Below are 27,061 nucleotides of genomic sequence, written 5' to 3'. Positions count from 1 at the left end.
AAACTCCGGAGAGGTGAGATGTTTCCGCCTGGTTTCGAACCGGGGACCTTTCGCGTGTGAGGCGAACGTGATAACCACTACACTACGGAAACTGCGCTTCCTTTGCTTGTGCTTATTTCCCCCCACCCCCGCTGGTGTGTCTAAGAGAGAAGAGACTTTCTGGCTAGCCCAGGTTCGGCCACGTTGAATTGCTTCTCTCTTCCAGGAAATGATCGGGGTTACTGCGCTTTTGTATTAAAACCAATAATACTAAAGTCAATGAGTCACACCAGGCAAATACTACCCTTAAGCGAAGAATTCCTTTCCAAAGGCAGGACAGACATTTTAGGCAGCGTCCGGGTACAGTAGATTTCTGAAAATTGCTCGATTTTGTCCTATGTGGGTTATGTGACCTTAGGAAGTTCTGTGATCACCATCTCTTAGGTGCCAGAACATGATCGCAGAAAAGTAACCGGGATTCGGTGCCCTTGAACTCTGGCAGCTGCCCATTCTGTGCCGGGGCAGTGTTTGACCGACAGAAACCGAGGGACGACGGAGAGGGGGAAATGCCCACTGGTCTGCCAGGCCGTCCTTTCTTGTCCCCTCTGACCTCAATTCTGTGCCAATTGAGCACTAATCAACCAGAGTCAGACTAAAATTGCTGTTGTTGATAACATCGTTAATGTAGTAAAATTGCTGTTATAGATATCATCACTAACGTCCAACGTCAGTTTGTTTCTGCAGGGCAAGTTGAGCTAAGAGATCCCCGAGCCGTGGACCACCTGGCCAGAGAATGGTAAACCGGAAGCATCCTGACTCCTGAAGCAATGAATCCGAAATGTCAGAAGTCGGTGGTCAATGCCAGCTTCTTTGTTCCCCACCCCCACCCCCCTTTAAAAACACCCGTATCTCAAAGACGAAGGCGGAGTGGACGTGAGACTTGTCTCGCAGTCCCTTGCTTGGCGCCGTGCAACCCAAGGCTTCCTTTTGGACAAAGGGCTGCTGTCCGAGTCTGGCTTTCTGTGTAGAGGGCACAGCAGATCTTTGGTGGGTTACACATGGAGCAGCTAGGTATCCGAGGACCGTGAAAAGTAAACGTTTGTCTTTGCCCGAAGAGGTACTGCGGGAAATGGTGGTTAAAAGTTTTAAGCGAAAGGCTGTGTGGTGTCGCGGCCGGTTAGCTCAGTTGGTTAGAGCGTGGTGCTAATAACGCCAAGGTCGCGGGTTCGATCCCCGTACTGGCCACGGTCACTTTTACTCCTTACCACCCAAGGTGGTTACCCGTCTCTAGCTGAGACGTAGAAAGCTCAGGTTACTTAAAGAAAAGAAAAAGAAAAAATTTCAACACGTCACTCACCTTACCCCCTCGTTTTGGAACTGTCGAACCAGCGCTCTTCTGGAAATCGCGGTGCTGGGAAGCAAGCTGCGGCCTGGAATCTTGAGTGCGTGGTGGTCAGGACCAGCTCCGATATCCGGTCCGCACAAGCCCGGCCTTTCTGGATTTACCATTGCCTCAGTCAAAGCCTCTTGTCTTTCTATTCGGAAGGGGTTGAGGGGTAAACCAGTGAGGCTAATATTGGTGAAGACGCTCGTAGATCCACATTGTTTCTTGCTTTCTTCTTGTTCTTCCTCCTCCTCTTCTGTTTTCTTAAAACCTCTTTGATTTGAATCTGTGTATAGGTGTCTCTGTGTGATCCTTTCTCCATATTTGCGGTATGAGATTGAAACCAGAAAACGTTAGATTGTGAACGTTCCTGTGATCGCCTTTGAAGGGTCCTTCCGAGTTGCGCAAGAGGCGGGATTGATTGCCCTGCGGGGCAACAAGAAGCAAGGTGAGGGAGCTTTTCCCAGCACGTCATTGTGATCCGAGAAAGTTTGAAGAACTGGTCGGCGTGTCGATTGCAAGGCGATTGGGTGTCAAAAGGGCTCCGAGCCAGCCAGGAGTCGAACCTAGACTCTTCTGATCCGTAGTCAGACGCGTTATCCATTGCGCCACTGGCCCCCCCGCGAAACAAGCGCTTAAGTATGCCTGTTTAATTAAATGAGACCTCCGAAGTCGCTGGTTCCGGAATGAGGGTAGAAATAACCGCAAAACCTTTGACTCCGACAGATTCATGTAATTTGCGGTGAGTGTACAGAATACAACGTTGTTTTCAATTTCTATATTTAAAATCATAAGAATTGTAACCCTTAGAACATTCCATACGTGATAGCAAGCATGTCATTCCCTGAAAGCAAGTTTTCGCCTGCGAGTGCTCTTTGCTAATTTTTGCAATCAATCTGTTGATCTGCCATGCTTCCACCCGCGTCATATATTCTTATGTACTTCTATTGGACCCTGAGGATGTGTGCGCGGATGACTAATGACTGCCCTGTATTCTCTTTAATTAAGTGTTATAAAGTAGTGCACATTTATTTGGTTTGGAAATGCATTCGGCTGTAAGAATCACATCTTTTCCTCTTACTGTTAAAAGAGTAAGCCTCACTAAGAGGGAGAATCATGGGCAAATTCTGTGATGAACCATGCATCGGATAAAAGCATGCAAAAGTCAACGGTAAAGGCAAAAAGAGGCAAGAATTCAGTCATTCAGTAAAGGTACACACATTCCAGAAATCAAATTTGACACAGAATGTGGGAAGTTAGGAACTGATTTAATACCACATACATTTCAAACAGACAGACATGCTCTTTTTAGACAATTTGGTTGTATGTTTATTTTAGTTTTCAAATTGGGCAAAAGAGACGCCTCAAAATGTAAAACTGCCTCGAGAGAAGGATCTTGGATGTTGAGAGAGAGACACGGTATGGTAATGTTCTTGACGGCACAAACTTGGAATCCAGAATGCAATGCTTTCTCATCCCAGCTTTGCCATCTTTCACCAAACTGGCTTTTGCCATGAAAGAGAGGTGTACAGTGCTAACAGAAATGTGAAGATTTACTTAGAAAGTTTTATCTGAAGGAGTAATGGTGGAGGTCAAGTTTCAAGGTTGAGGAGATGTTCACTAGGTATAGAGAAGTATTTGAGGTAGAACGAATAATATGTGCACACATCCCTGGGAAATAAGAGGAACTGCTTGCAAGTAGGACAGTGTGGTTGGGAGAGAGGGGGCAGTGAGGTACGAAATGAAGCTGAAGACATAGGAGTGGCCATGGAGAGGATTTCAGGCCATAATCTTCAGGGCCACATAATAAAATAGCCATCAGATGTTTAGGTCATAGGCAACTCTTTTAGAAACACTGCTTTCTGTCTGTCATACTTTTGTCCTCTCAAAGTTCACAGAATCTGAGATCTAGTCTGACCTAATCTAAGCAAAAGCCAGCTAAAATCCCCCCAAACATTTGAGAAAACTCCCAGGCATTCAGATCATGTGACTCCCCTTAGTCCACGAGGGACAAGAGCCAGGGTCCCTGTAGAGAGGAAGTACTACTGGCACTGGCGTCCCAGGAAGGCAGGCGTTTAATCTCCATCTTTACAACAGACATTTTTACTTCTGGTAATGGTAAAAGTTAAATGGTTAAAGCAGATGTAATGGTATGGTTTTTGGGTTTTTTTTAATGGTTAAAGCAGATGTAAAAGGTATGTTTAATAGGTCGAAAAACAGGCTGTTCTAGTCAGGGTTAAGTTTTAGTTAAATCATATGTAAGCCATAATGACTTCCCCATATCTTAATATGTGAACATTTCTTCCATAACCATCAAGTAGAAATACTGTATGCGGTACTTCATGTGTTTTTGTAAATAAGAAAATCGGTGCCTAAAACACACACACCACCAGCTCAATATACTATCAGGACATTTCCCCCTGTCCTTTCTCGCTTCTGAGAAATCCCTCACACAGCCCGGCAAATCCAGAGTGCGCTGTTCATGGTCCTGACTCCGGGAAGAGGCGGGCTTCCTGGTGGCAACGCGGGCCATCTCCGCCCGCCGGGCACGCACCTTGAGTTGAGCGGGATGCCGAGCCCCTGAAGCGTCCGAGAGGAGCCCCTGCCGGCCTCGGTACCCTGCCTGCGAGGGCCCCCGCGCCCCATTCCGCGTACGTCTGTCCCACAGACTTGTCTCTAAACACACACGCCGGTAAACCCACCCTCACCCCTTTCCGAGCCCGGCCGGGACTGTTCTGTGCCTACAAGGCAACTGCCTTTTGAACCCACGCAAGCGACAGGTCTCTGCGCCCAAAGGACAACTCGCGGCAGCGAGCGGCCACCCCTCGCAGGCAAGCCTGGGTGGCTCAGGCGAGTCGGCCTACGGATCCCGGCGCGCAGCCTGGGCTTCCGGAGAAGGGGCGGCTTGGCCTTGACCGCGTTGTGGAAGCACCTGAGCAGAGAGACCCGGATCAAGGCGGGCTGCAGACCGAGTCCCTGAGGGTATTGACGGGGGTACGAACGCGGACCCCGGGAACTAGGAGAAAAAGGAAAGGACAGTGAGGTTAAGCAACGGCCTCTGCCGGACACGAAATCCCCGTGTAGTTTCTGGGGACGGGAAACGTTTCTGATTCATTTCCTCCGCCCTCTCCTCCATTCCTTTCCACCTTCTCCACACACAAATTTTATACTGAAGGTTTCTGAAAATGTTTCTGGCAAGGAAAAAAGAAAATGCCAGAGATGGAAGACATCTGGAAGCATCACCTTTTGTTTTTCGTTTGTTTGTTTTACATCCTTGTTTGTCTGATGGCATTCATTCACTTATTCAATTCTAATTGCGGTAAGCACACCTCAGCTGCTTCGTGGCCATTTGCTTGCATTTCAAATCATTTGCCTATACAGTGAAAGTGAAAACAGTAAGGTCTGTTGAAGAAAATTTAGCAAAATACTCCACGCCTTTGAGATGAGCAACTATATGTTAGACAGGACATAATAAGGACTAAGCATACAAGAAAGATTGCTACACTGTATCCCCCCCAAAACTGAACACGTTTTTCCTCAAAAGTCCATTAGGAGAGAAAAACACTAGGCACAGACTGGAAGGACATACTCATAATTCACACATTGTAAAAGGTGTTGGAGTCTGAGGAACCTACAGATACGTGAAAATACAGTTTAAGTACTTTAACAAGATGTAGGTCTGAGCACTGCTGCCGTGAGGATAGGTTGGAAGCCCTTTGTTTTGAGGTCGGGCACCTTAGAGAGGGCAGCAAGGTAGTAAGGAAGTAGTTGCACTTGTGGGTAAAGTGTCAAAAGCCTAGGCAGAGTGCTGTTTCCGCCCGGTTTCGAACCGGGGACCTTTCGCGTGTAAGGCGAACGTGCTGACCACTACACCACGGAAACGTCGCACGCACTTCGCATTTTACAAGTCCAATAAAACGGCATTTCTTTGGTGCTCCCCAAGTCTAATAATTTTGAGTATTTCTCTTTTAGTATATTTTCACTCACTCACCTTGCTTTCCCTCCTTTTGAAAAACGTGCTAAAACAAGAATATAGGAACTCTACGACTCATAACCAAACGTAACTCAAAAGCAGAGTCCAAATTCCTTCCCCAACATCAGGCAGGGTAACCTCAGGCTCCTAGGGCATGTGATTACAAGGAACTACCCGATAGTACCCTGTGACTTTCATTTCCATCTCTCTTGCTCATCGTAGGACCCAGGACATAACACACAGAGCCCTGAAGACCCCCAAACTACCGAGAGGGCATGCTTGTCTGGAGGAGACTGCTGAGCGGGGCGGGGTGGGCTGTGCCCCAGGAGGGAGTGACGAAAGGAGTAGTGTTTGGGAATTCATGGGACCGGACTTTGTGCCGAGTAGGTTGAGGTGGGAGTCGTCAGTCAACTTCTTATCCAGTGTCACTCACACTGCCCTGGAACGCCTGTGCTTCGAGCCATGTCAATCTGTGCAACAGCTGACGCACTAGCCTATACTTTATTTTTCTCCTCACTTCACCTGCCCTTCGTCACTGTATTTGTCCACTTCCCAGCTTTTACCTCAAGGATCAGGAAGGTGCTCGGCAGCAAAACCATGGTCTTTCCTCGAATTCTCTGTGAGAAATTCGTGATAGGACAGCTCTGCATCAGCACGTCTGACAAAGAGCAAAGCTGAAAACTCCTGCTCTCAGCAACTCACACTTGGATTGGTCACAAGGCTGCAGGAAACAGAGAAGAGAGACAGTATTTCCCAGCTAGCAAGATTGGAGTCCTTTTTTCCCCTGATATCGAGTTGGCAGCATAAATGATGATTTATTATTTTCCAATAATTTGATTAGAAGTTTATTGTTAAGCAAGTAATGAGTAGCCCCCAACGTGGCCAATCCTGACCCTACCAGATGTCCTGAAAAAGTATGCAAGCCTGAGGTAGCAAAGGGCACATGCACTGAGTATTATAATAAGTTTGCATGAAATCAGTTAATTACTTTTAAAATTGCCAAATGAAACCACAGAGGTAAATGGTCGTTCATTTTCCGGTACAGATGAACTTACTTGCAAGGCAGAAATAGAGACAAAGATGTAGGGAGCAAAGTTATGGATACCAAGGTGGGAAGGGGGAGTGAGATGAATTGGGAGATTGGGATTGACATATATACACGACTATGTATAAAAGAGATAACTAATGAGAACCTACCATATAGCACAGGGAACTCTACTCAATGCTTGTGGTGACCTAAGTGGGAAGGAAATCTGAAAAAGAGGGGATATATGTGTACGTATAACTGATTCAGTTTGCTGTACAGCGGAAACAGACACAACATTGTAAAGCAACTACACTCCAGTAAAAATAAACTAAAAACAAAAAAAGAGGAAACGGTTATAACACTACTTGGTTTACACTACTCTAATTTATATTAGAATTTTTTTCTTGTTTTTTATTTGTTTTGGATTAGATTTGACTAAAGGCAAATGAGTGAAAACAACTCCAGATTAAGTAATGGGTGTGGAAAATAGCTGTAAACATATGAAAGTGCAGAAATTGAAAGCACACCCATTGAAACTAGATCACTAATTCAGTAGCCTTGCCTCACACTGTATGGTCCACGTAACAGTAATGTAGATGTCACTCATCTGGGAGACTGTAGAAATGGTGACTTTCAGGCCCTGTTGCAGATGTAGTAATCTAAAATCCTCACTGTAATGGACCATACCAGGTCATTCATGTGCTCACAAAATTTTGAGAAGCATGGCTCTAAGGCGCTATTCAATGTGCCAAAAAGTTATCGGGCGCAAAACTGGGGGGATCTGAGGGGAGAGGTTGACCATTCAATGAATCAATCAAGAAAAACGAACGTCTCCGTTGTGTTAAAAGTTCTAGGAGGCAAAAATAATTGAAGAGGTCACACAAAACCGAACTGGCAATGTCTGACACCTGATCTAAAAGGTAAAGGAAAGACCAAGAAGCAATCACTCTAGGCAATTCTAATCTTCATCTCATGATTTCAGGGCAAGTATTGTGGGTTTTTAGCACCTTTCAACGCTCTTGGGAGAGTTGTTGATATTATATTTATTTTGTAAGCAAGGGGACTAATGCTGTCCTCTCTCCTCCTAGGACTTCAACGCATATCAACTCCAGTTAATTCCAATTTGTACTTGTCATATTTAAAACATTGCCTCCTAAGGCCCCGCTGGGATTCGAACCCAGGATCTCCTGTTTACTAGACAGGCGCTTTCACCACCTAAGCCACAGAGCCAATTATGACACAGTGCTGATTCTGATAGTATTTGAAGTAGATGTCACTTTCCTGTTTCACCAATGCATTTCTCAAGAATTTTTGACTAATGCTAGAGTCTCGGGACTATTTCTCAGAATTTCTATCAAGTTCTTTTACTTTCTCTCGCCTGAAATATGCACAGAAGTTTACATGCTGTGCCAAGACACGAAAAACTTTCTGAGCCTCTGGACCCTTGAAATAGGTAGCCAAACCACTTCACTTCTAGGAGCTTCTTCAACTTCGTTATAGGAGATACTTCTCAGTTTCAAATCTGCAATTGGGAAATGACGGTGCTTATCGGTCTTGAAACATAACATGAACTGGAGCACTTTGAAGGACTTCACCACACCTTTTGCTACTCTTACTGTGAAAAAGCAATATCTTACAAAAGAGATCTGTGCTTTCCAATATTGATATCGGAGCTATGTGGCAGGTAAAGGCATGCAAAAGGAAAAAAGAAGGTAAGAATTCAGCAAATGTATACACGTTAAGAACGATGTTTGACACAGAGATATAGACAATATAAAACTTAGGTAGATATGTCTTACTTAAAAATGTCATAAAGTTCTTAACTGGTCCTGGTTCCTGAAATAAACAATCAATGCATAAATATCAGAGAGTTGTCCTCTCCTTTGAGAATGAGAGGCAGTATGGAATGATGCTTGAGAGCACAGACTGTGATGCCAGGCTCCATTGGTTCTTTGTTCCAAACCTGTCATTGTATTTGTGACCTTGAGAAAATAATGTAAAATCTCTATTTCTTGTTTTCATTTACTCAAATTCTTTGGGGAGTGCTGGCAGATAGTGTAGGTTATGACTAGCCTCAATCTATAAGACTTCTACAAGCGTGTTATATCTAGGCCAGGTACACAACATTGCTTCCTGAGCTGATAGAGAATAGTGTAAGGAAACTGCCTGTATCTCTTGCAATAGCAGGCAATTTGTTTCCTTTTGTTGTTTATTTCAACAGCTATAGCTGCCTTCTGTAAAGGTAGGTCACATTTTCCACTCATTTCTATTTGAAGAACTCCTTTGTTGTAATCAAATCTGTATGATTTAAAATTTTCTGCCCAATGCAATACACCTCTCCTATTGTATTTTAAGTGTCAGGTATTATGTGTATTAATGGGAAGACTAAGTTAAATTAGGAACCACCTGCATTTACGCATATCAGAGATGCCTAAAACTTACACACACACACACACACACACACACACTCACACACAAATCCACCCAGCATTAAAGTAATCTATGAAGTCTTTAAGAACAAAAAAGAAGGCATGATGAATATTACCTGGGAGAAGTCTGAGCTCTGTGAAGAACCCACCAAAGAACATTGAACTGGCCGCTGTTCTTTCTGAAAAACTTGGATTTTATAATGGGACCATGGTGTGATAGATAAACCCGGTTTTGTGGGGCAGGATGTAACAAAGAGAAGTGGTTCAGATGTTTATTGGCCCAAATGAAAATAGTTTAGGGCCAAGATAGGAAAGAAAACACTTTGGGTGTGATTTGAAACTTTGTGAGAGAAACCCACCAAACTTCAAGTTCAACATAAACCAGATGGCTCCATTTCAGATGTCTTTTACAGGCTAAAGACAAATCTCGTTGGTCTGGTTTGCATTTCAGTGTGCGAATGGGACTCTAGGAGAGTATTTGGCAGGACAAGTATACATCATCTAGCACAGATAACCATATAAATATCTCTGCCATGTCCCTCACCAAAATAAGACAACAATATCACATTCCTTCAGTTTTGAACAACTACTTATCATGGACCTACTGTCAACCAGGCATTTGCCTCAACACTGATTTCAGTGGTGGCAAAGAGATATGTTCCTTATTGTAATTTTTAAAATGAAATTTTTATTTTGGAATAATTTTAGAAAAGTTGCAAAGACAATACAGAGAATTGCCTTATACCCATTACCTAGTTTCCCTTAATATTAGCTCCTTCCATTACCATGGTACCTTTGTTAAAACTAAGAAACCAACGTGGGTACTTTACTAATAACTAAACTCCTGACTTTGTCTATATCACATCAGTTTTCACACTGATGTCCCTTTTGTTTCCAGGATCCTACATTGTATTCAGCCTCCTCTAGTCTGTGACAGTTTCTCAGTGTTGATGAAGTATTTCTGTAGTATACTTGACTGTTTTCCAATCTGGGTTTGTCTGATATTTTTTACATGATTGGTTTGGGGTTATAGGTTTTTGTGGGAGACCACAGAGATAAAGTACTGGTCCCATCGCACCATAGCAGATGTTACATGATAGGAGCATAGCTTACCATTGGTGATGCCAACCCTGATCATTTTGAAGGTAGTGTTTGCCATTTTTCTCCCTTGTGAAGTTCCTATTTTTTTTCCTACTTCCTACTCTACTATTTAGAAGTTAGTCACTAAGTATGGCCCATATACCGGAAGGGAGGGGATTAAGCTTCATCTCCTGGGGTGGGGGGGGGGGGGAGTATTTACTTATATTAGTTGGAATTCTTCTGTAAGGAAAATGTTTCCCTTCTCCTGTATTCATTGATTGATTTATATCAGTATGGACTCGTGAATATGTATTTTATACTTTGGATGATAATCCAAAACCACACTATCTGTTGTTCAAACTGTTCCAGCTTTGGTCATTGGGAGCGCTTTCCCTGTTATAAAGAGACAGTTGGCAAAGCTCTTTCTTTCCTACTGTGTTGATATTAATACATTTTTTTTCACACGTCATATAAAAAAAATCGTGTTTCATCTTTCGCTGAACTAGTTAAGACCCAAGTGTGGAAGTGTAGAAAGTGTGGATGGTTTCCCAGTTTATTTTTGGACGAAAATAACCCAATAGGGTCAGTTTCTTTGCAAGAATCAGTTACCCAGTGGAAAAATAATATGCCCCAAGCAGCTCTATTTCCCTTGCTGGTCACTCAGTACTATCCTTTCGCCCTGTAGATGGGATTCAAACCAGGACTTCAACCTTGAGGGAACTCAAAGATGTGTGTCTAGACTTTTTTGAACTTCTCCGCGCGAGGTTTGTCTCTCATCCTGACATTACTTGTGACATCCCAGTGGACCTGAGACTGGAAGAACTCTCACCTGTGTTGAGATCTAAGAGGGAAGCCTTGTGGCACAAATTGGCATGTACGGGGATCGAACCCACGACCTTGGCGTTATTAGCACCACCCTCTAACCAACTGAGCTAACCGGCCAGCGCACGGCTAGTTTGTTCCTCTGTAGGCAATTAAATGAAAAGGAAACAAAATGGTTTCTTCAAATTCTCGGGGGGCCGGGGGGCTGGGGGGCCGGAGGGGTGGGGCGGGGGGAGGCGGGGAGGGAGGAGTAGGAGACGGAACACAAAGAACCGAAACAACCGAAAAGTAACGTTAATTTTTTAAATCTCCACATTCTTCCTATTTCACTCTCCCCCATCTCGGAGTTAGGAAAAAGAAAAAGAGAAAAAAAACATTTGGCCTGATTGAACTCTGCTTCTTGGGGGCCTCTCTCCAACTGACGACTCTGAGCCCCCCCTAAAGATCAGATTCAAAGTCCCCGAGTGAGGCTTCCTTCCTCCTACCTATTTAAAATAATTTATAAAAATAAATTATTTTTAAAATAATTTTATTTCATACTATCAGAGTCCTTAATCCATCTGGAATTCATTTTTGTTAATTGTATGAGATGAAGCAATTTTCTTTTCTTTGAAGAGTTTAGCTACTTGTACCAACTGCATTTGAAAAGTTCATTAACTTCCTGCCGTTCTAAAACGACGAATTTAGCCCTCTTTTTCATATTCTATACCCTCCCCGTAAGGGATCTCACCTTTTCCCAAGGTTTCGATATTCTAAGATACATTGACAATGCTCCAATCTTTCCCTAGCCCTCACCAGACACTCCATACATTCATTTGCTCTAACCAAAAACCTTTGCTTTATCCCGGATTCCTCTCTTCATCTCACACCTCACAACCCCTTTAAGAGCAAATCGATTAAATATATATATATAAATCTGACCACTTCTCACCACTTGCATTGTAAGCGTCCTCGGCTGGGCCACCATTGTATCCCACCTGGATTCCTGCAGAACCCTCCTCCCAGTCTCCCCGCTTTCACTCCTCTACCGTCCCATCTCAGCCAGCAGCCAGAACAATCCTAAAAGTGAGTCAAGTCATGTCATTTATTTGTCCCAAAGCCTCTACTTGATCCACATCTCACTCTTGGGGACTTCCACCAGGTTTTCTCTTTGCCTGGAATCCTCTTCCCTCATACTCTGGCATGGCTAAGTCTGTCAGTGAATTCAAGTCTTTGCTCAGATGTCAACCTCTCATTAGAGCTCAGATGAAACTGTAGCGCCATCTTAATCCACCTACCCTGCTCTATATTTTTGCCATGCCGGTTACAATCTCTTTCACATGGTAGTTATTTCCTATTATGTTTATTGTTTATTTTTTAATCACACCCCCTACTAGAACATAAACTCCACAAGAACAGGAATTTTATCTGTCACTGAGAACATCCCAAATATTAGAAGAGTGCCTAGTAACCAGTATCAGATGCCCAGTATTTTTTGAGTGAATGAATGATTGAATATGACAAATATTTCCTTCATATTCCATAGTCATTTCACACTCAGTCTATACAAAATTCCAGGTATTGTGCCAAAATTACATTTTCCATCCTCCAAGTCAGATGGCTAAGGGTCGGTCTTCTCCAACTCCCCCTTACCCTTATTCTGCCCATCTCCTCTGCCCACACGGTGCAATCTGTCACCAAGTCCTGCTTCTTAATCCCTCCTCTCTCTACTGCCTCCCCACGCCCACTCTTAACTACCTGGTTAACAAATCCTGTTAACCAGGTAATTAATTACCTAGTTGGAATGTATTGTATCTTTCATCTTTGTTGGTGTCTCCGCAGTCTCCCACACATTTCCAAGCCTCCAGCCTGTCCCCATTTGACTCCTCCCTCACATGACAGCTAGAGCAATCTAAACCCAAGCTTGTCTCTTTCCTACTTAAAATCTTTCCATGACTCTCCATTGTATTTGGAACCCTGTGCACACTGCACGATATAGTCTATAAGCATATCCATGATCTGCCCCTTCTTCTCCCAAACCATGTCTGACTCCTTGAAAGTTATCCAGATAGATGCGTTCTGTCTTCCAGACCCTCCTTTGCACGTGTTTTGTCTTTGGCCTGAAATACCCTTCTCCAGTTGCTAGAACTGGAGAACACACACCGTAAAACAGAATTCAAGTTTCAAGACTTAGATAAGATGACCTTCTGCCCTGCTTCCATTCCCTTAGTACCTGTCACTTGTTATGGAATCACTGGCTTACTTACCAGTCTCCCCACTAAACTGTAATCTCCAAAGCAGAAGTTTTCCTTCACCTCTGAATATCTGGTGCAAAGCACAATACAAGGTATATAGTCATCACTGTATAAATGTTAAATTATCATGTAAAGAGCTGTAGAAATTGTCTAATACTTTTCCTCTTGCCCCCCTCTGTAAGATGGCAATCTTGGGTTGTGGAATGCCTTTCAAAGTAGAAACAGCATGGATATTTAGAGTCGTATATACCTGGGTTAGAGTTCTGACTTTGGTGATTTGCTGTAGTGAGGGAGAAGTGAACACAGACTTTGGAGCCAATAGGGTTGAAATCCCAAATCTAACCTTCACTAACTGGTTGAGCTTGGGCAAGATTCTTAATATCTTTCTGCCTCTGAATAGATATGAGTTTTATAGCAATTCCTGTATCATAAACTCATTTCAACAATTTATTTTTATTTTATTAACCAATTTAAGATTGCTTATTTTTCCCATTCGGTCTCTTCCAAGGTATCCATAAAACAGGAGATAGATGTATTCAGGGAGTCATTCTTGCCTTTTCTTTTTTTTCCATCAGGATGATACGTGCTAAGGAATATGTCGTAGCTACTCATAGACCTCCCATTGGTTACAGTACAGAGGTCAGCTTAGGTATCTGCTCTTCCTCCCTTTCTCCCTTTGTTCTCAGGCCCAAGAGTTTTCCTGCCCTACCCACCCTATCTGGGAGAGATGTGAGGTAGAGGGTGATTTTATAAGGTACAAATTAAAAGAAAAGCAGAAGCTTGGGTTCCCTAATCGAGCATTTCTCACTCGTAATTATGGAGGAATTATGACCTATGGTGTAAAGAAAAGAAGCAAGGTTGCACCACTCTCTTTTTTCCTCCCCTGGCCCTCCCACGGATGCTCTCATGGGTAGACCACTGATCCTCAAGGAGAAGTTGGCTTCAAGGTCAAGCTGCATTAAAAGCTTCTCCAAAATAAATAAATTAAATTAAAAAAAAATCTGCCCCAAGAACCAACTGAGGAGCAAAATAGCAAGAAATGAGGAATCGGCCTCCCTGGGGGGACCAGATAAAGGAACCACTTCTTTGAGCCAAATAAAAGCAGGCTAAGATTTAGAGAGAATCTATTCCTCCTCCCAAAGAGGCAAGAGAATATGGGTTGTACTTTTTGCCTCCCTGGCACGTCTGTTCCCAGAGAAAAAAGCAGGAGGCAGTGTCCTGACTGAGCTCACCCTTGACACAGAAAGGAGTGGGTAGGGAGGGGAAGGCAAGGCTCCGTTCAATTCCAAAGCTTTGGGTCCACTCAGTTTCATTCTGCTATCACCACTAGATACTTTAGTCCTTCATTTTCCTCTAGAATGTAGGTTAGGACCACAAGGTGAATGTATAAAGCTCTCACCTTAGATCTGGGGTGTTTTTGCTGTAGAGAATTAGAAGTGAATGAGGCACTTCACTATGCTGAGGTCCAAATCAGAGTACGAATGGCAAGGAACACAAGTTATTTCTTGTGGGCATGAGGCCTTCGGGAATGCCCTTGCTCCCTATTCTTTGGGGTTTTTGATTTTGCGCCAATGGAAAATGAAGGGGCTGACAATCTGAAAGATCTTCTCCCAACAGAGCCCTGGGGCAGTGAAGAGGGCATCCCAAAGCCAAGGCTGCTGCCTGAGTGACAGGGGTGCTCTGAGACAGGGCCATGGAGGGGTCCCCAAACATAGTTTTTCTTGCAGAAATGCTGGCCTTCCCCAAGGCAAAATGTGTGTCCTTTTGCTGGTCCGGCTCTGGTTGTTTGGGCTGCAGCCTTTTCCCAACGGTGTGATGCTGCTAGTGGTCCCACTTGGCTCTGCTCCAGTGCTGAATGCTCCAGGGTTGGAGCTCATGTCTGGGGCAGTGACGCCCATCCCAGTCTCCTCACAGTCTATAGGGGTCACCAATCCCCCAAAGTCAAAAGGTCGTGGGGCTGTGCTGCCAAACACTGAGCCACAAGCCCCACTCCGGTGGGTTGGGGTGACAACTCCCAAACCGTTCGTATTAGCTTGACCGAAGGGAACCTACTGGAGTGCTGCCAAAGGCCGGCCGGAAGCTGGCGGGGACGTGAAAGGTGGAGGCCGATGGTGCCAAACCCCCAAAGGCTGACTGCGTGGTACCGCTGAAGGATGGCTGGGCTGGAGTCGGTGTTGGGATTGAGGAGGCCACTGGTGAGTTTCCAAAAATGAAAGAGCTACTGAAGCTTGGGCCAAGGGCTGGTTGGGGGACTTCTTGCTTCTGCACATATGCAGCCCCAAACGCAGGTTGGGGAGTGGCTCCCAGGGATAGTGGGAAAGGTGGCCTTGAGCTTGACTCCAAGGGAATTGTGAATGCTGCGGTCGAACTGGAGATCCTGGATGACAATGCAGGCTGGTTGGTGGTTACTAGGGCTGAAGTTGCCAGAGGGCTACCCACAGCGCTACAATTGGCAGTGCTCCTGGTAGGGGATATCTGGACAGCACTGGGAAGAACCTGGCTAAAGATGGTGACTGTGTGCACAGTAGGACGCTGGCATAGTGGGAAAGTGAAGCCTGCAGCTGGGGAGAAGCTGGCCCTGAAGGCACAGGCAGCCCCGAGAGGGAAAGGGGGACAAGTGGAAGGGATGGAGCAAGTGTTGCCCATGGTACTGGTAACATTCACTACACCAAAATCCAAAGGTGGCTTAAAAGAGCCCTTGGATGTGCTGGCTGGGGTGGTGGACACGACTACAGAGGCAGCCTTGACCAGGCCATGGAAGAGACGGGTAGAAGCAGGAGTAGGTGGAGGAGAGGTCTGCTTGAAAGAGAAAGGAGCTCTCACGGGCATAGTTTTAAGTGGTCTTATGCTGCCAAAGATAGGCTTGAAGGTGGGAGTTGAGATACCCGGAGGTGTAAGATGCTGTAAGATGCTGCAGCTGTGCTTGAAATTCTGGAATATGAGGAGCCTCCTATCTCACTATTGGCTGGGAGCCCCAAAATGGGTTTTGACAAGCGTTCAGCAGAAGTTGCAACAGGAGGTGCAGATGCAGGAAGATGTGGACCTGAGCTGCTCATCAATCCAAACAAAGTGCTTTGCATAGTGGGTGCTGCAGGGATAATGGCAGGTGAATCTCAGGGTATGGCAGCCTGAGACGTTGAAGGTGGCCACGTGGTGTCAGTGCCTGGTGATGTGGGAAAACAAGGGTCAGAAGGATGAAAGTAGTTGTGGGTTTTGAGTCTGAAGAGGTGCCTGAAAGGGGCTCTGACTGTGAGCACCCACGTGGGGCCAGCAGGCTCGCTGTCTTCAGAGGCGAGTGGGCCACACTGATTGCCTCTCCGGTAGGTTGTGGGAAGGCCAGTGGACTTGGAGACTTCTGCATTTCATGTAAGCTTTCCAGCGGAGGATCAGTGCCCTGGGACAGGGAAGGCTGAAGAGCAGACCAAGTGTCAGGGACAGAGTCTGTGGTGACCTCAGTCGTATCCTCTCTGGCTTTGTTGCTCCGTTGGAGTCCAGCTTTCTTCCCTAAGGCCAGGTCTTCAGGGACTGCATAACCAAGCTGAGGAGGTGGAGTCAGGGACAGCAGGCTGCCAGGGCTTGATAGAAGCAGGGGAATCTGATTTTGCTGCCCAGAGCTGCCAGATGTTTCTCGGGACTCATCTGATACCGGTGGGACTGGAGAGTGAGACGGATGACCATGTTCTTTCCTTGTTATTGGCCACTCTGGTATCTGGAGTGATGTACTGGAATACTTCTCTTCCAAGGCTCAGAGATATCTCTAGAAGAGCTGTAAGAGCTTGTAATAGCATTTCTTTGGGAGCTAAGGGGGCCACCTGTGTGTGTGCTGGCCAAGGAGTCCATGGAGGAGCAGCTGGGCCTGTTATTCAAGCTGTGATCTGAGCCCCAGCAGTCGAGGCTTCTCTGCAGAGGCCCAGGCCTGGGCACGAAAGAAGTGAGGACTCCATTTTTCGTCAGAGGCTTAAACGCAGATGGTCTGGTCTCTGGAATCCTTCTCTTACTGTCCAAGCTCTCATGGAACAGTCGTTCTTCCCACCTCACTTTCCCCTTCTTGCACTCTCTGAGGGCCCTCAGCACTGTCTCCTTCGCACATGGGTCTGGGGGCTTCTCAGAAGGTGAGACCCCTGCAGAGTTCGTTTCCTCTGCTGGGGCAGTGGAGGGGGGCGCTGTCCGCTCACGAGGAGCGAGTTTGATGGTCACCGGGCTCCATATTGCCCTGGGGTGCCGAAGAGACCAGATACTCCGCTTGAAGTAACTTTCCCACCCGTCTGAGGGAAGAGGCCCCATGATGGAGCTCCGGGACCTGTTCATGGGAAAGCGCCTCCAAGCCTCGTTGACCACCCACGCGTTGGGACTGGTAGGATCCCCGTTCGGCAGCCGCCTCGCAGGTCTGTGCCGAGGGGCAGGGTGGGCACGATGGACGTGCTGAACCCGGGGGACCTGATGAAGGGGCTGAGCTGGCCGGCCGTTCAAGGGCCTCTCCGACAAGTCTGTGCGCCCCTCTGCTGGGGATGACGGCGAGAGTCCCAGCTTGCCCACGTAAGTGCCCATGTGGAGCAGTGAGGCGGAGTCGGTGACTCTGACTTCGGGTTTGGGCTCCCGAGGTTTCTGACGCCTGCTGACTCAGCCGCAGTCGAAGTGTTCCGGTGACGGTTGGGATCCCTGCGCGAGCAAAGTGAAAGGGTCTCGGGGCGCTCCTCGCCCTCCAGGTCCTGCATCCGAAAGTGAGCGGCCGGTGGAAACAGAGGACACGCGGGACCTCGGCAGCCCCCGTAGCCTGCTCTGCTAGTTTGAGGCCTAAGCTGGCCGCTCTGGCCACTTTTCTCTCCTCCCCGGGTTGCAGCGCGCGGCACGAGGAGAGGGATTGGAGAGGAAGCGCGCGGCCGGAGTCCCAGAGCTAGAGTCGAGCAGGCGCCGGGTCTCCAGACTCCGGCTCCCGGCCCCGGCACCGATCCGTCCGCCCGTCCGTCCCACGGAGTCGGAGTAGGGAGGGCAGTCCGAGCCCCTCAGCGTGAGTCGGTGGAGATCGGGGGCGGGGGGCGGGGCGCTGGCGGGAGCGCGGGACCGGAGACCCGGGCGCGTGGACCTGGGCAGCCCAGACGGCGTTCGTGGCGCCAGCAGCGGGGAATAACGGAGGCCGGGTTTGCTGCTTGGGGATTCCCGCCCTTCTTCCTTTCCTTTGCCCTTTCCTTTCTGCAGCCAGTAGGTGTCAGTCATTTGCCTCCGGGATGACAAGCTCCGGACGCAGCCACCATCCAGGGTCGCCTCCCCGAGGCTGAATGTGTGTCGCCCTCCGATTGTTCGCACTTTGAGTATGCAGGTACGATGGCACCGTGGCGGGGTCTCGAGGCTCCGGAGGGGGCCAAAGGGATTTCTTGTCTACCGACCGAGAACCTGAGCGCCTCCGCAGGCACCCGGCTTTGTCCCTCGCTCAGCAACCCCCCCGCCCCCCCGCCCCGGCCACCCTCTCCAATCGCGATCCTCACCTAGCCCAGTGGGGTCGGAGCTCCAGGAGGGGAGCAAAGAAGTGGGAGATTTAATGTGCGGCTGAATATTCAGGCCAAGCCAGAGTGAACTAGGGCACTAACATTCTGAGAAATTCAAAAACGAATAACGTTTTAAGATTTCTAATACCATTCCTTCCAATAACGATAAAAATGGCACGGATTGAATACGATTCTTTCAAGAAAGGTCATTTTAAGGTTGTTAAGTTAAGGAACTCGGAGAACGAGTTCCATTCAAAACCCACACTGTCCAAAAATGGGTCCAGACATATCCCACTTCATCGATCTCTTTCTCCTTGAATTTGTATTTGCACAGAATTTTCCTCAATATAATGTATGTTTACGCTTAAAGTCTTTATTCGATCGTCCTACTATACTAGTCTGCACCAAATAGAGGTACAGACACTGAAATCTGAAATTTTGATATGTGACGGAACCACAAATCTGTTATAATTAATTATTTTGGTTTCATTTATATTTGCATTTACTAATAGAATGCAATCAATCAAAACATCGTAAGGACATAATAAATTTGAAAGGCCCTTTACTGGAAGTTGTAACAGAGGTAAATATGGAATGTATCACCTCTTTCTCCAAGAGGTCGCATACAGTATATTGATATAAGACCACCTCCACTGAAGGAATATTTCCATTGCTCCTCTACTGGACACCAGGGATGGAAGGAAGTTTACAATTCGGGGCAGTGTGTCCCTTCAGACAGGTAGAAGAGTTTTGGAACTGCCTAGTGAGAGAATGGTGGGATTTCAAAGTAAGGTGGGAAGCAAGAAGCCAAACTAGCGGATTCTCAAACTCGTGGATGTCAACTGGTTGAACATGGAAGAGGTAGAAATTGATTCGGTTTTTGTGCGTGCTTGTAGCCTAGTTGGAGTAAAGTTGAGCAAGGGACGGAAAAGCTCTGTAGCAGAGGATGGTTTCGATCCATCGACCTCTGGGTTATGGGCCCAGCACGCTTCCGCTGCGCCACTCTGCTTCACCTTGTAAAGCTACCACTGTTCTTCCCTTCGATGATTATGTCACCGTTTCTGCGCTGAACATTTTTTTCGATTTCCTTTCTTTCTGATGGTTTTCGTCGCCCCTCTCTCTCGAGGCACGTAAGAGATCAGCTCTTCCGCAACCAGATGACCTCGGGTCATCACCTTCGGGTCTGCAATTTTCCAACCTGCCCAAGAGTGCCCAAGCTCGTCATTGAACCCCCTCGCCAGCACCCCTCCCAACTCCCTGGAGCCGCTAGCCTCTCGGAGCAGAGGAAGAGCCCGCGGAGCAAAACTCTGGGTGGACCCTTCTCGGGGAGAAGAGCGGAAGTCGTGGAGCCAACTCTGCTGCCGCCGGAAAGGAAACGTGTTAACCATCTCCTCTGTTACCTGTCGAAAAATCTTAGACAACACTTTGAGTAAAAGAGAGGCATTTTGTTTGCTCGCAAGGGCGCAAGATTTTCAGGACGGTGTGCCTGTAATAGAGTTAACCCAATTTGTTTCTCAAATTATTACACGGGGGTCACAATTTCGATTGTATCTCGTTTGGGGCCGTTTGGACTAAACAAATTTTTTAAAAGATAGGACCTTCCTTTTCTCGAGGCTTATATTAGAAAGCAGAGCCTTTGGGAAGTTCCTGGACACAGCTCTCATTTGCAGCTGCCTCTGCGATGACGCTAGAAGGGGCCGGTCTGGAAGGTTGTAAATCTTTTCTCTTTAGTACTGGCAGCTTTTGGAGAGTGAGCGTAGAGTGTTCCTTCAGTCACATGGCTAGGCCGAGGCTTGTATGCTAGTGTGTTTTTGTTTGTTTGTTTTTTCTCCTTGTACTCCATGTCCCCGTCCACAATAAAACTTAAGGAGCGATGGTGGAGTGGCGAGCTTAGCAGCTCGCACCAGCAGAGTACCCTCCTCGGGTCTGCAGCCACGCGCACTGCCCTACCTGAGCCCAGCTATGCAGCTACCCCAGCCAAGGAAAGCGAAACTCCATTATTCCTTTGGGGCTCTTACCCCGACCCCCCACCCCGAGATCTTTGTCATCTCAGGGAGATGCTGCCATCTTCAAATTGTACCCTCTCAAGAAAGTCTTTTTTCAAAACTTTTCTGACTGCAACTCAGTGTCGAAATACATTTTAAGTCACAACTCAATATAATATGCAAACAAATGTATGTGTATATATATATATATATATATATATATATACATTTATACATATGAGAGAGAGAGATTTATATATATATAGGACATATATATGTCCTTTTTTTTCTTTTCCTTTTTTTTGTAAAACTGTGACTACAACTTCCCTCTTCATATTGTCTTCTTGAAAAATTTGTCATGTGTTGAATTTTCTTGCCTATTCCCTACCCCAGGGCATTTTTTGAGGGCAGGTGTCATTTACAGCCCTGCAGTCCTTGTGACTATTAAGCAACCATTAGCACTGAGTTTAAAGCTGCTGTTGTGGGAAACAGCCACAAGACGGCAGCAGTATTACGTTCTCAACTATTGTTACTAGGGCAACAGAGTCTTCCTGGCGGTAGTGTTCCGAGGTTGTAAATTAGAGTGCAGTGTGCTGGGACAAGCCCCCAGAAGTTTATGTCTCCTTACTTATGTTTGTTTTTTAAATTTAATTTCTATTTCTTATCGGAGTAAATTTGATTAGAGTGTTGTGATTGTCTGGCTGTGCAGAATCTGCTCAATGATTCATACATATGTCTGTTTATCTTCGGATCCTGTTACCATGTATGTTATTACAGAATGTTGAATAGACCTCCCTTGGTATTTGGTAGGTGTTTTGTCATTATATATTTTATATATATATTGGTGATTATATAATTCATATAGTTTATATGTTATATGTTTATATACATTTAACATACATTAGTATATGTATGTTAGCCCCATAATCCTAATTTATCCATCCTCCCACCTTTTATATTTGGTTAATAAATGAGAAAGATAACTATCTGAATCTACCTCTATCTATCTGTCTATTAATCATCTATACCAATATCGATATAGCTATAGATAGATGATAGATATTTGGAGAGACAGAGAGGCCAAACTCTACCAAACAGTATTTTACTGCATGGGTTTATTCTGATATTTCCTATTTCTATTCCTATACCTTCTATTTCATTTATTAAAATACCATTCATGACCTTTTTTTACATTGATTTTACCCATTCACTTCTGAGTGATTTCAAAAACACTGTCACTTATATAATGGTATTCGAAATGTCTCTTCCTTTTAGAGTCAGATAAGGAAGATGTGAAAGACACTGACCGTTCCACAGTGGTCAAAGAATTAAGGAAATGGTTCTAATGCCACCAGCATTTTTTTGGTATCAAACAGGACACAGTGTTAACTCTCCCAGAGACTACACTACACATGCCCCTATCTGTGATTATTCCTGCAGTTAGTGAAGGGAAATCACACTTATTCTAAACAGTCCTCTCTGATTCGGGGTTTTGTTTTTTTTTTTTTCCACCTCTATTTCACAGTTGTGATGTGGATTCTTTTTCTCCTCTTCTGCTGAAGGATTCTTGCCTGGGTGACTAAGTAGGTATCTGCCCTCACCTCTTAGAGAATATTTTGCTTTTATTCCTCTATTTTACCATGTCCAACATATTGTTCTGATGCTGTTCCCTCTGTGTAGAGAATTCTTACCTCAGATGTATATAAGATTTACTCCCTGGCCTCCTTCAAGCTTTTGTTCAAATGTTGGGATCAATGGATCCAAAGGTTTTGGACAAATGCAGTCTGCCCTCCATTTTCTGTGACTACTTCAAACGATTTGTCTATTAAGTTCCCCTAACATTTCTTCTAGGATGAATAATTCTCACCTTCCTTTGCTGTGTTGTCACAGTACACTGGTTGCAGTGTTACCCCATTCATTCAGCATTTACTCTTCCTAGCTGTGGTTTATGGCTCTCTACAATCAGTTAGATGTTTGTATACTGGAAATTTCAACCTTAAAGTATTTGGATCATTTGAGATACTTGGAGACATGACTCACCACACTTCAGCCCCACACCGAGAAGAAAAAAAAAAAAAAAAAGAGGGTAAAAAACCTTCCTTCAATCTTTTAATAATATTTTAAAATAAGAAATTCCTGTTATTGATGTCTGAGGGTGATGACATCTACTGGATGAGTTGATCTGTCCAGCTAATTGTTCAGTGGCTGTTCTGAAGTAGATTTTATCTGGTAGGTATTAATATATGATAAAAGATCCTCAACATTGTGACAATTCCCACAAGTCAATCCACATGCATTTCTCCACACCTCTGGTCTCTAATCTTCAAAGCTTACTCTTTTCAGATTCCTGATCTTCCAGCCAACCATTCCCTTTTGCCTAGGATTCCATATACAGCTTTATCTTAGGCCACTTCTCTCTCCATGTAAAGAGGAACATCAAATGAACCATCTAAAGCTCTAACCACTGGGAGGATTTCTTTTCACCACTATCTTGCAGGGTTACTTCTGAGTGGGAGATTGTGTCACAGCAGTTCATTTAAAGCTCACAGCACCATACAGAACTCACCTATCTATGAACCAAGTGATTTGATTACCAAGGGCTCTTCTACCTAATTCCCCACATAATGGTTCTTAACTTCTCTGATATGTCAGACTGGACATTTCCACGGACATTTCATTAGTCAAACCAAGTCACATGGCCAAGTTCATGAGGAAGAGGAAGTGTTTATATTATATAATAAATATATTATTTCAATGAAATAATCATAAATAATTATAAATTCACATGAAGTAATTATACTTATAGTTATAAATTCACATGAAGTTGCAAAGATAATGTATCAAGGTGGCATGTATCAATAGTTCATTTTTTTTACTTTTGAGTAGTAATCCATAGTATAGATGGACCACAGCTTGTTTAACCTATTCACCTATTAAGGAACATTTTGGTTGTTTTCAGGTTTGAACTATTACAAATAAAGCTCCTATAAATAATAATGCACAGGGTTTTGTGTGGATATAAGTTTTCTTTGTTCTGGGATAAATGCCTAGGAGTGGAATTGCTGAGTTGTATGGTAAGTGTGTGTTTAGTTCTTTAAGAAACTGACAAACTACTTTTCAGAGTGGCTACACCATTCTACATTCCTATGAGCAATGTATAACAGATCCAGTTTCTCTGTATTCTTACCAACCTTTGGCAGTTGTTACCATTTGTTATTTTATCTCTTACAATAGGTGTGTTGTGATATCTCACCATGGTCTTAATATATATTTCCTAAATGACTAGTGATATTGAGCATCTTTTCATGTGCTTATTTCCCATTTGTGTATCCTCTTTGGTGAAATGTCTTTTCATGTTTTTTGCCCATTTTCGAATTGGATTGAGTGTTGTTTTAATGTGGAGTTTTGAGAGGTCTTTGGATATTCTAGATACATCTTAGCCAGATATGTGATTTGCAAATATTTTCTCCCAGTCTGTAGCTTGCTTTTTTAATTTTCTTCACAGAGTCCTTTGCAGAGCAAAAGTTTTTAATTTTGATGAAATCCAGTTAGTCAAATTTGTCTTTTATGGATTGTGTATTTGGTGTTATGTCTAGGAACTCTCCACCAAGCCCCAGGTCCCCCAAATTTTCTCATATTTTTTCTAAAAGTTTTAGAGTTTTATATTTTATTTTAAATCTATGAACCATTATCAGTTACTTTTTAAATAAAGTGTGAGGTTTAGGTTGAGGCTGGCTTTTTTTGCCTATGGATTGCTCCACCCCAATCTTGTGAAAAGACTTTTCTTCCTCTACTGAATTGCTTCTGCACTTCTGTAAAAAATAATTTAGATGTACTTGCATGTGGTGCTTTCTGGATTCTCTATACTCTTTCATCGACATATATCTATCCCTCTGCCAAAAATGTACACTCTTTATTACTGTGGCTGTATAATAAGTCTTGAAATAATAAGAATGTTTTCTTCCACTTTATTCCTTTTTTTCAGAATCATTCTAGTTATTCTAACTCATTTGTCTTCCTATATAAATAAAACACCCTAGTCTAGAGGGATAGCTTTCTTATATTTCATGGGCTGTAAGGGCTTTGTACTGTGTTCCTCAGGAAGTCTCTATTATTAAAAACTGCTAAAATAATCTTTTGTTTGGAACAGAATATCAAATCTCAACCACTAGCTAAGGCTGAAGGTAACTGACTTCTTGGCGTTTTCTCACTGTAGGTAGGTAAAAGTCATCAAAGTTTAACCCACATTTTTTTGGGAGAAAAAATCATAGGTACCATTGGCCCATGGAAACACAGGTCCATAGCGCCTGGACAGGGACTTGAACCCTGGACCCTCAGATTAAAAGTCTGATGCTCTACCGACTGAGCTACCCAGGCTCTGAATGCATGTGTTTATTCGGCCTCCTTTGTACAGTTCAATTGCTTTGGGGGCATTCTTAACCCCCAACAGAATTTTGATAAATTCGATATTCCCCCTCACATTTTTTTTCAGTGGACATGTAACATTTTTCTTCATAAGGTTCAATTTTTCTGAAGGATAGAGTAACTTATATCAAAGGAATCTTAAAACTATAGTAATTTAATACATACCAACATCTCTTGAGAAAGAGAGAGAAGAGAAAGCCCTTGTTAAACTTCTGTGAAAGATTTTCCTTTGATCTTTTATTTCCTTGAATTCGTTATTGCCATCCCGTGTCTCTCATAGAATTTTATTCCAATACAACATCTTTATATATTTAGTATCTTCTTGATTTTCCTACCATGCTTCTCTGTACCAAATACAGGTATAAACATTGAAGTCTGTTGTTTTTCTTTTGAACCCAAATCTGTATTAAAAATACTTCTTGTGGATTGTGCTATATCTGCATCTACTTGCACATAATTAATCAAAGCATAATAAACAGATAATAATTTAAAGACCCTTTAATGGAAGACATAATGGAAATAAATGTGGAATTTGTCCTCCTCCCTCCTCCATGAAATCGTGTACAAGACTATGTCTACTGAAGGATTCAGTTCTTCCCATTGTTCCCGTGATGGGAATCCGAGAGGAGAGCATATTTACACCCCGGGGCACTGTGCCACAGCCAAATGAGTCTCAATTTATCAGAAATGTCTTAATTTATCAAGCAGAAGAGCGAGATATTTCCATGAAAGGTGAGAACGTGGGACTTACGTGCCACACTTCTATGGCAGGCTGATCCTCTGAGAGGTGACTTTTGAAAGGTAAATACCCTAGGAAAGGTGAAATATGTAAGATCTAGAAGTAGATTTAGTTCAATTGTTTGAATACAGCTTAACGATGGAGTTGCTAAAAAACTTGCAGCCAAGGTTGGTTCCGATGCATCGATCTCTGTGTTTCCTGTCCAACACGCTTCAGCTGGTCCACTCTGCTTATAAACGGATGTTCCCTCGTCGATATTCAACTCCGTTATCACAACTGGGTTTTCAAACACAAGAATGGCTTCTTTTCTTTTCTTCTTTCCCCCGTCTTTTTCTTCCTCCCCCCTAACTCAGCTCACTGCTCCCTTTACTCGGCCTCTTTTCGGTCCCCTTGAGAACCACAGGGTTCCAGCAGCGCCCCCAGGCCTGCTCGTTTCCAATCCGCCAAATATTCAGTCTCTGAACCCACTTCTTCAGAAGCTTGTCTGGGCTCACCGGAGGAGCTGCAGGGGGAACCGAGGAGGGGGCGGCGGGGCAAAGCCTTGAGGAAACCCTCGCTTGAGAAGAACCTGTCAAAAATCTCAAGAGGTTTTTCTTTGCCTGCAAGGGAGCCAGATTTTCAGAATTCCATCTCCGATTGGATAACGTTTGGATCCATTTTGACAGGGGACAAGAGTTCCTGTGTCTGAAAACAGGATTTTTGTTTTCGGAGTTGGTCTCGGAATAGAGCTTTTGGAAGCCTCTGCACACCAAGGCTCCTGTTGTTCGCGGCTGCCTCTGAGTGCTACCTTCCAGAAATTGCACTGCTAGATGCCGAATAAGAACTTCACTCCACACAGAAGTAACTAGAAGCCACAAAAATATTGCTCACCAAATCCAAATGTTAAATCTCTCCAATTTAACTTCCCTCCAAACGTCTATAGTCCCTCCTCCGGCAGGAGGGTGAATGTGACAGAGAAGTTGGAGTGGAAAGGGGCAGGGGAATTCCCGACTGTTTCGTGTTCTCTCTTGCTTTTGGACGTCGAGGTTGCATTTCCCCTGGAATTCCTTCTCCTTTTCCCATTTGCCAGTTCCTACTTGTCCGTTGGATCTCAATTGAGACATTACCCACTACCTCTTCCCCGAAGCTTTTGCTGACTCCTCAAGACTGGTTTAGAAACTCCTAGAATACACCCAAGTTTCCTGAAGTTATTTCAATCTTATTAATAGTCCTATTTACATGTTATATTATAACTATCTCTTGTATGAATCTTACATTTGCACGCTCAGGGCTCAGTCCTTAAATACCACGTATATGCAAATGTCTTTCCATCTTGGACTGCTCCTTCAAACTCCAAATTCACATATGCAGCTGCCTTCTCGACAAGTATTTTATACTTAACATTGCCAAAGAGTGAATTACTAATCTTCCCCCCAAACTTTCTCCTCCCCAATCTTCCCCCATCTCAGTAAACAACTACTCCGTCTGTGCAGTTATCTGTGAGTCTTTGCTTTTGCTCAGA

The 27,061-nt window shown here is 44.5% G+C and overlaps 3 protein-coding genes and 8 non-coding genes across 11 annotated transcripts in view; 2 read left to right on the top strand and 9 right to left on the bottom strand.

Annotated features, from left to right (window-relative positions):
* Positions 1–19: 19 nt before the first annotated feature.
* TRNAV-CAC (transfer RNA valine (anticodon CAC)) lies at positions 20–92 on the bottom strand. The gene has a single exon. It is a non-coding gene; the product is annotated as a tRNA-Val (tRNA).
* Positions 93–1,150: 1,058 nt separating this feature from the next.
* On the top strand, positions 1,151–1,224 carry TRNAI-AAU (transfer RNA isoleucine (anticodon AAU)). Its single transcript has one exon. It is a non-coding gene; the product is annotated as a tRNA-Ile (tRNA).
* Positions 1,225–1,908: 684 nt separating this feature from the next.
* Positions 1,909–1,981, bottom strand: TRNAR-ACG (transfer RNA arginine (anticodon ACG)). The gene has a single exon. It is a non-coding gene; the product is annotated as a tRNA-Arg (tRNA).
* A 3,191-nt stretch (positions 1,982–5,172) lies between these two features.
* Positions 5,173–5,245, bottom strand: TRNAV-UAC (transfer RNA valine (anticodon UAC)). The gene has a single exon. It is a non-coding gene; the product is annotated as a tRNA-Val (tRNA).
* A 2,274-nt stretch (positions 5,246–7,519) lies between these two features.
* Positions 7,520–7,593, bottom strand: TRNAT-AGU (transfer RNA threonine (anticodon AGU)). Its single transcript has one exon. It is a non-coding gene; the product is annotated as a tRNA-Thr (tRNA).
* Positions 7,594–10,740: 3,147 nt separating this feature from the next.
* Positions 10,741–10,814, bottom strand: TRNAI-AAU (transfer RNA isoleucine (anticodon AAU)). Its single transcript has one exon. It is a non-coding gene; the product is annotated as a tRNA-Ile (tRNA).
* Positions 10,815–14,426: 3,612 nt separating this feature from the next.
* On the bottom strand, positions 14,427–17,476 carry LOC137774193 (POM121-like protein 2). Its single transcript, XM_068559344.1, is given in 7 exon segments — positions 14,427–14,596; positions 14,599–14,686; positions 14,689–14,974; positions 14,976–15,825; positions 15,828–16,115; positions 16,118–16,651; positions 16,654–17,476. Coding segments are annotated over 7 exon segments (3,039 nt in total).
* On the top strand, positions 17,475–20,569 carry LOC137774105 (protein bassoon-like). Its single transcript, XM_068559220.1, has 5 exons — positions 17,475–17,498; positions 17,559–17,649; positions 17,769–17,936; positions 18,125–18,245; positions 19,538–20,569. Exons 1-4 carry the CDS (start codon positions 17,475–17,477, stop codon positions 18,202–18,204), a joined length of 363 nt encoding a protein of 120 aa, XP_068415321.1. The 3' UTR covers positions 18,205–18,245; positions 19,538–20,569.
* Positions 19,349–19,420, bottom strand: TRNAM-CAU (transfer RNA methionine (anticodon CAU)). The gene has a single exon. It is a non-coding gene; the product is annotated as a tRNA-Met (tRNA).
* The window catches only part of LOC137774104 (zinc finger protein 841-like), a 50,126-nt gene continuing 42,528 nt past the window's right edge, over positions 19,464–27,061 (bottom strand). Inside the window, 2 exon segments of the mRNA XM_068559219.1 lie at positions 19,464–19,834; positions 25,931–26,404. Coding sequence (XP_068415320.1) covers positions 19,464–19,834; positions 25,931–26,404 — 845 coding nt within the window.
* Positions 24,701–24,773, bottom strand: TRNAK-UUU (transfer RNA lysine (anticodon UUU)). The gene has a single exon. It is a non-coding gene; the product is annotated as a tRNA-Lys (tRNA).

This window comes from Eschrichtius robustus, chromosome 12 (genome assembly GCF_028021215.1).
Source record: "Eschrichtius robustus isolate mEscRob2 chromosome 12, mEscRob2.pri, whole genome shotgun sequence".
NCBI classification, from domain to species: Eukaryota; Metazoa; Chordata; class Mammalia; order Artiodactyla; family Eschrichtiidae; genus Eschrichtius; species Eschrichtius robustus.
The sequence above is the reverse complement of the archived record's forward strand: the minus strand, read 5'-3'. Positions and strand labels throughout refer to the sequence as shown.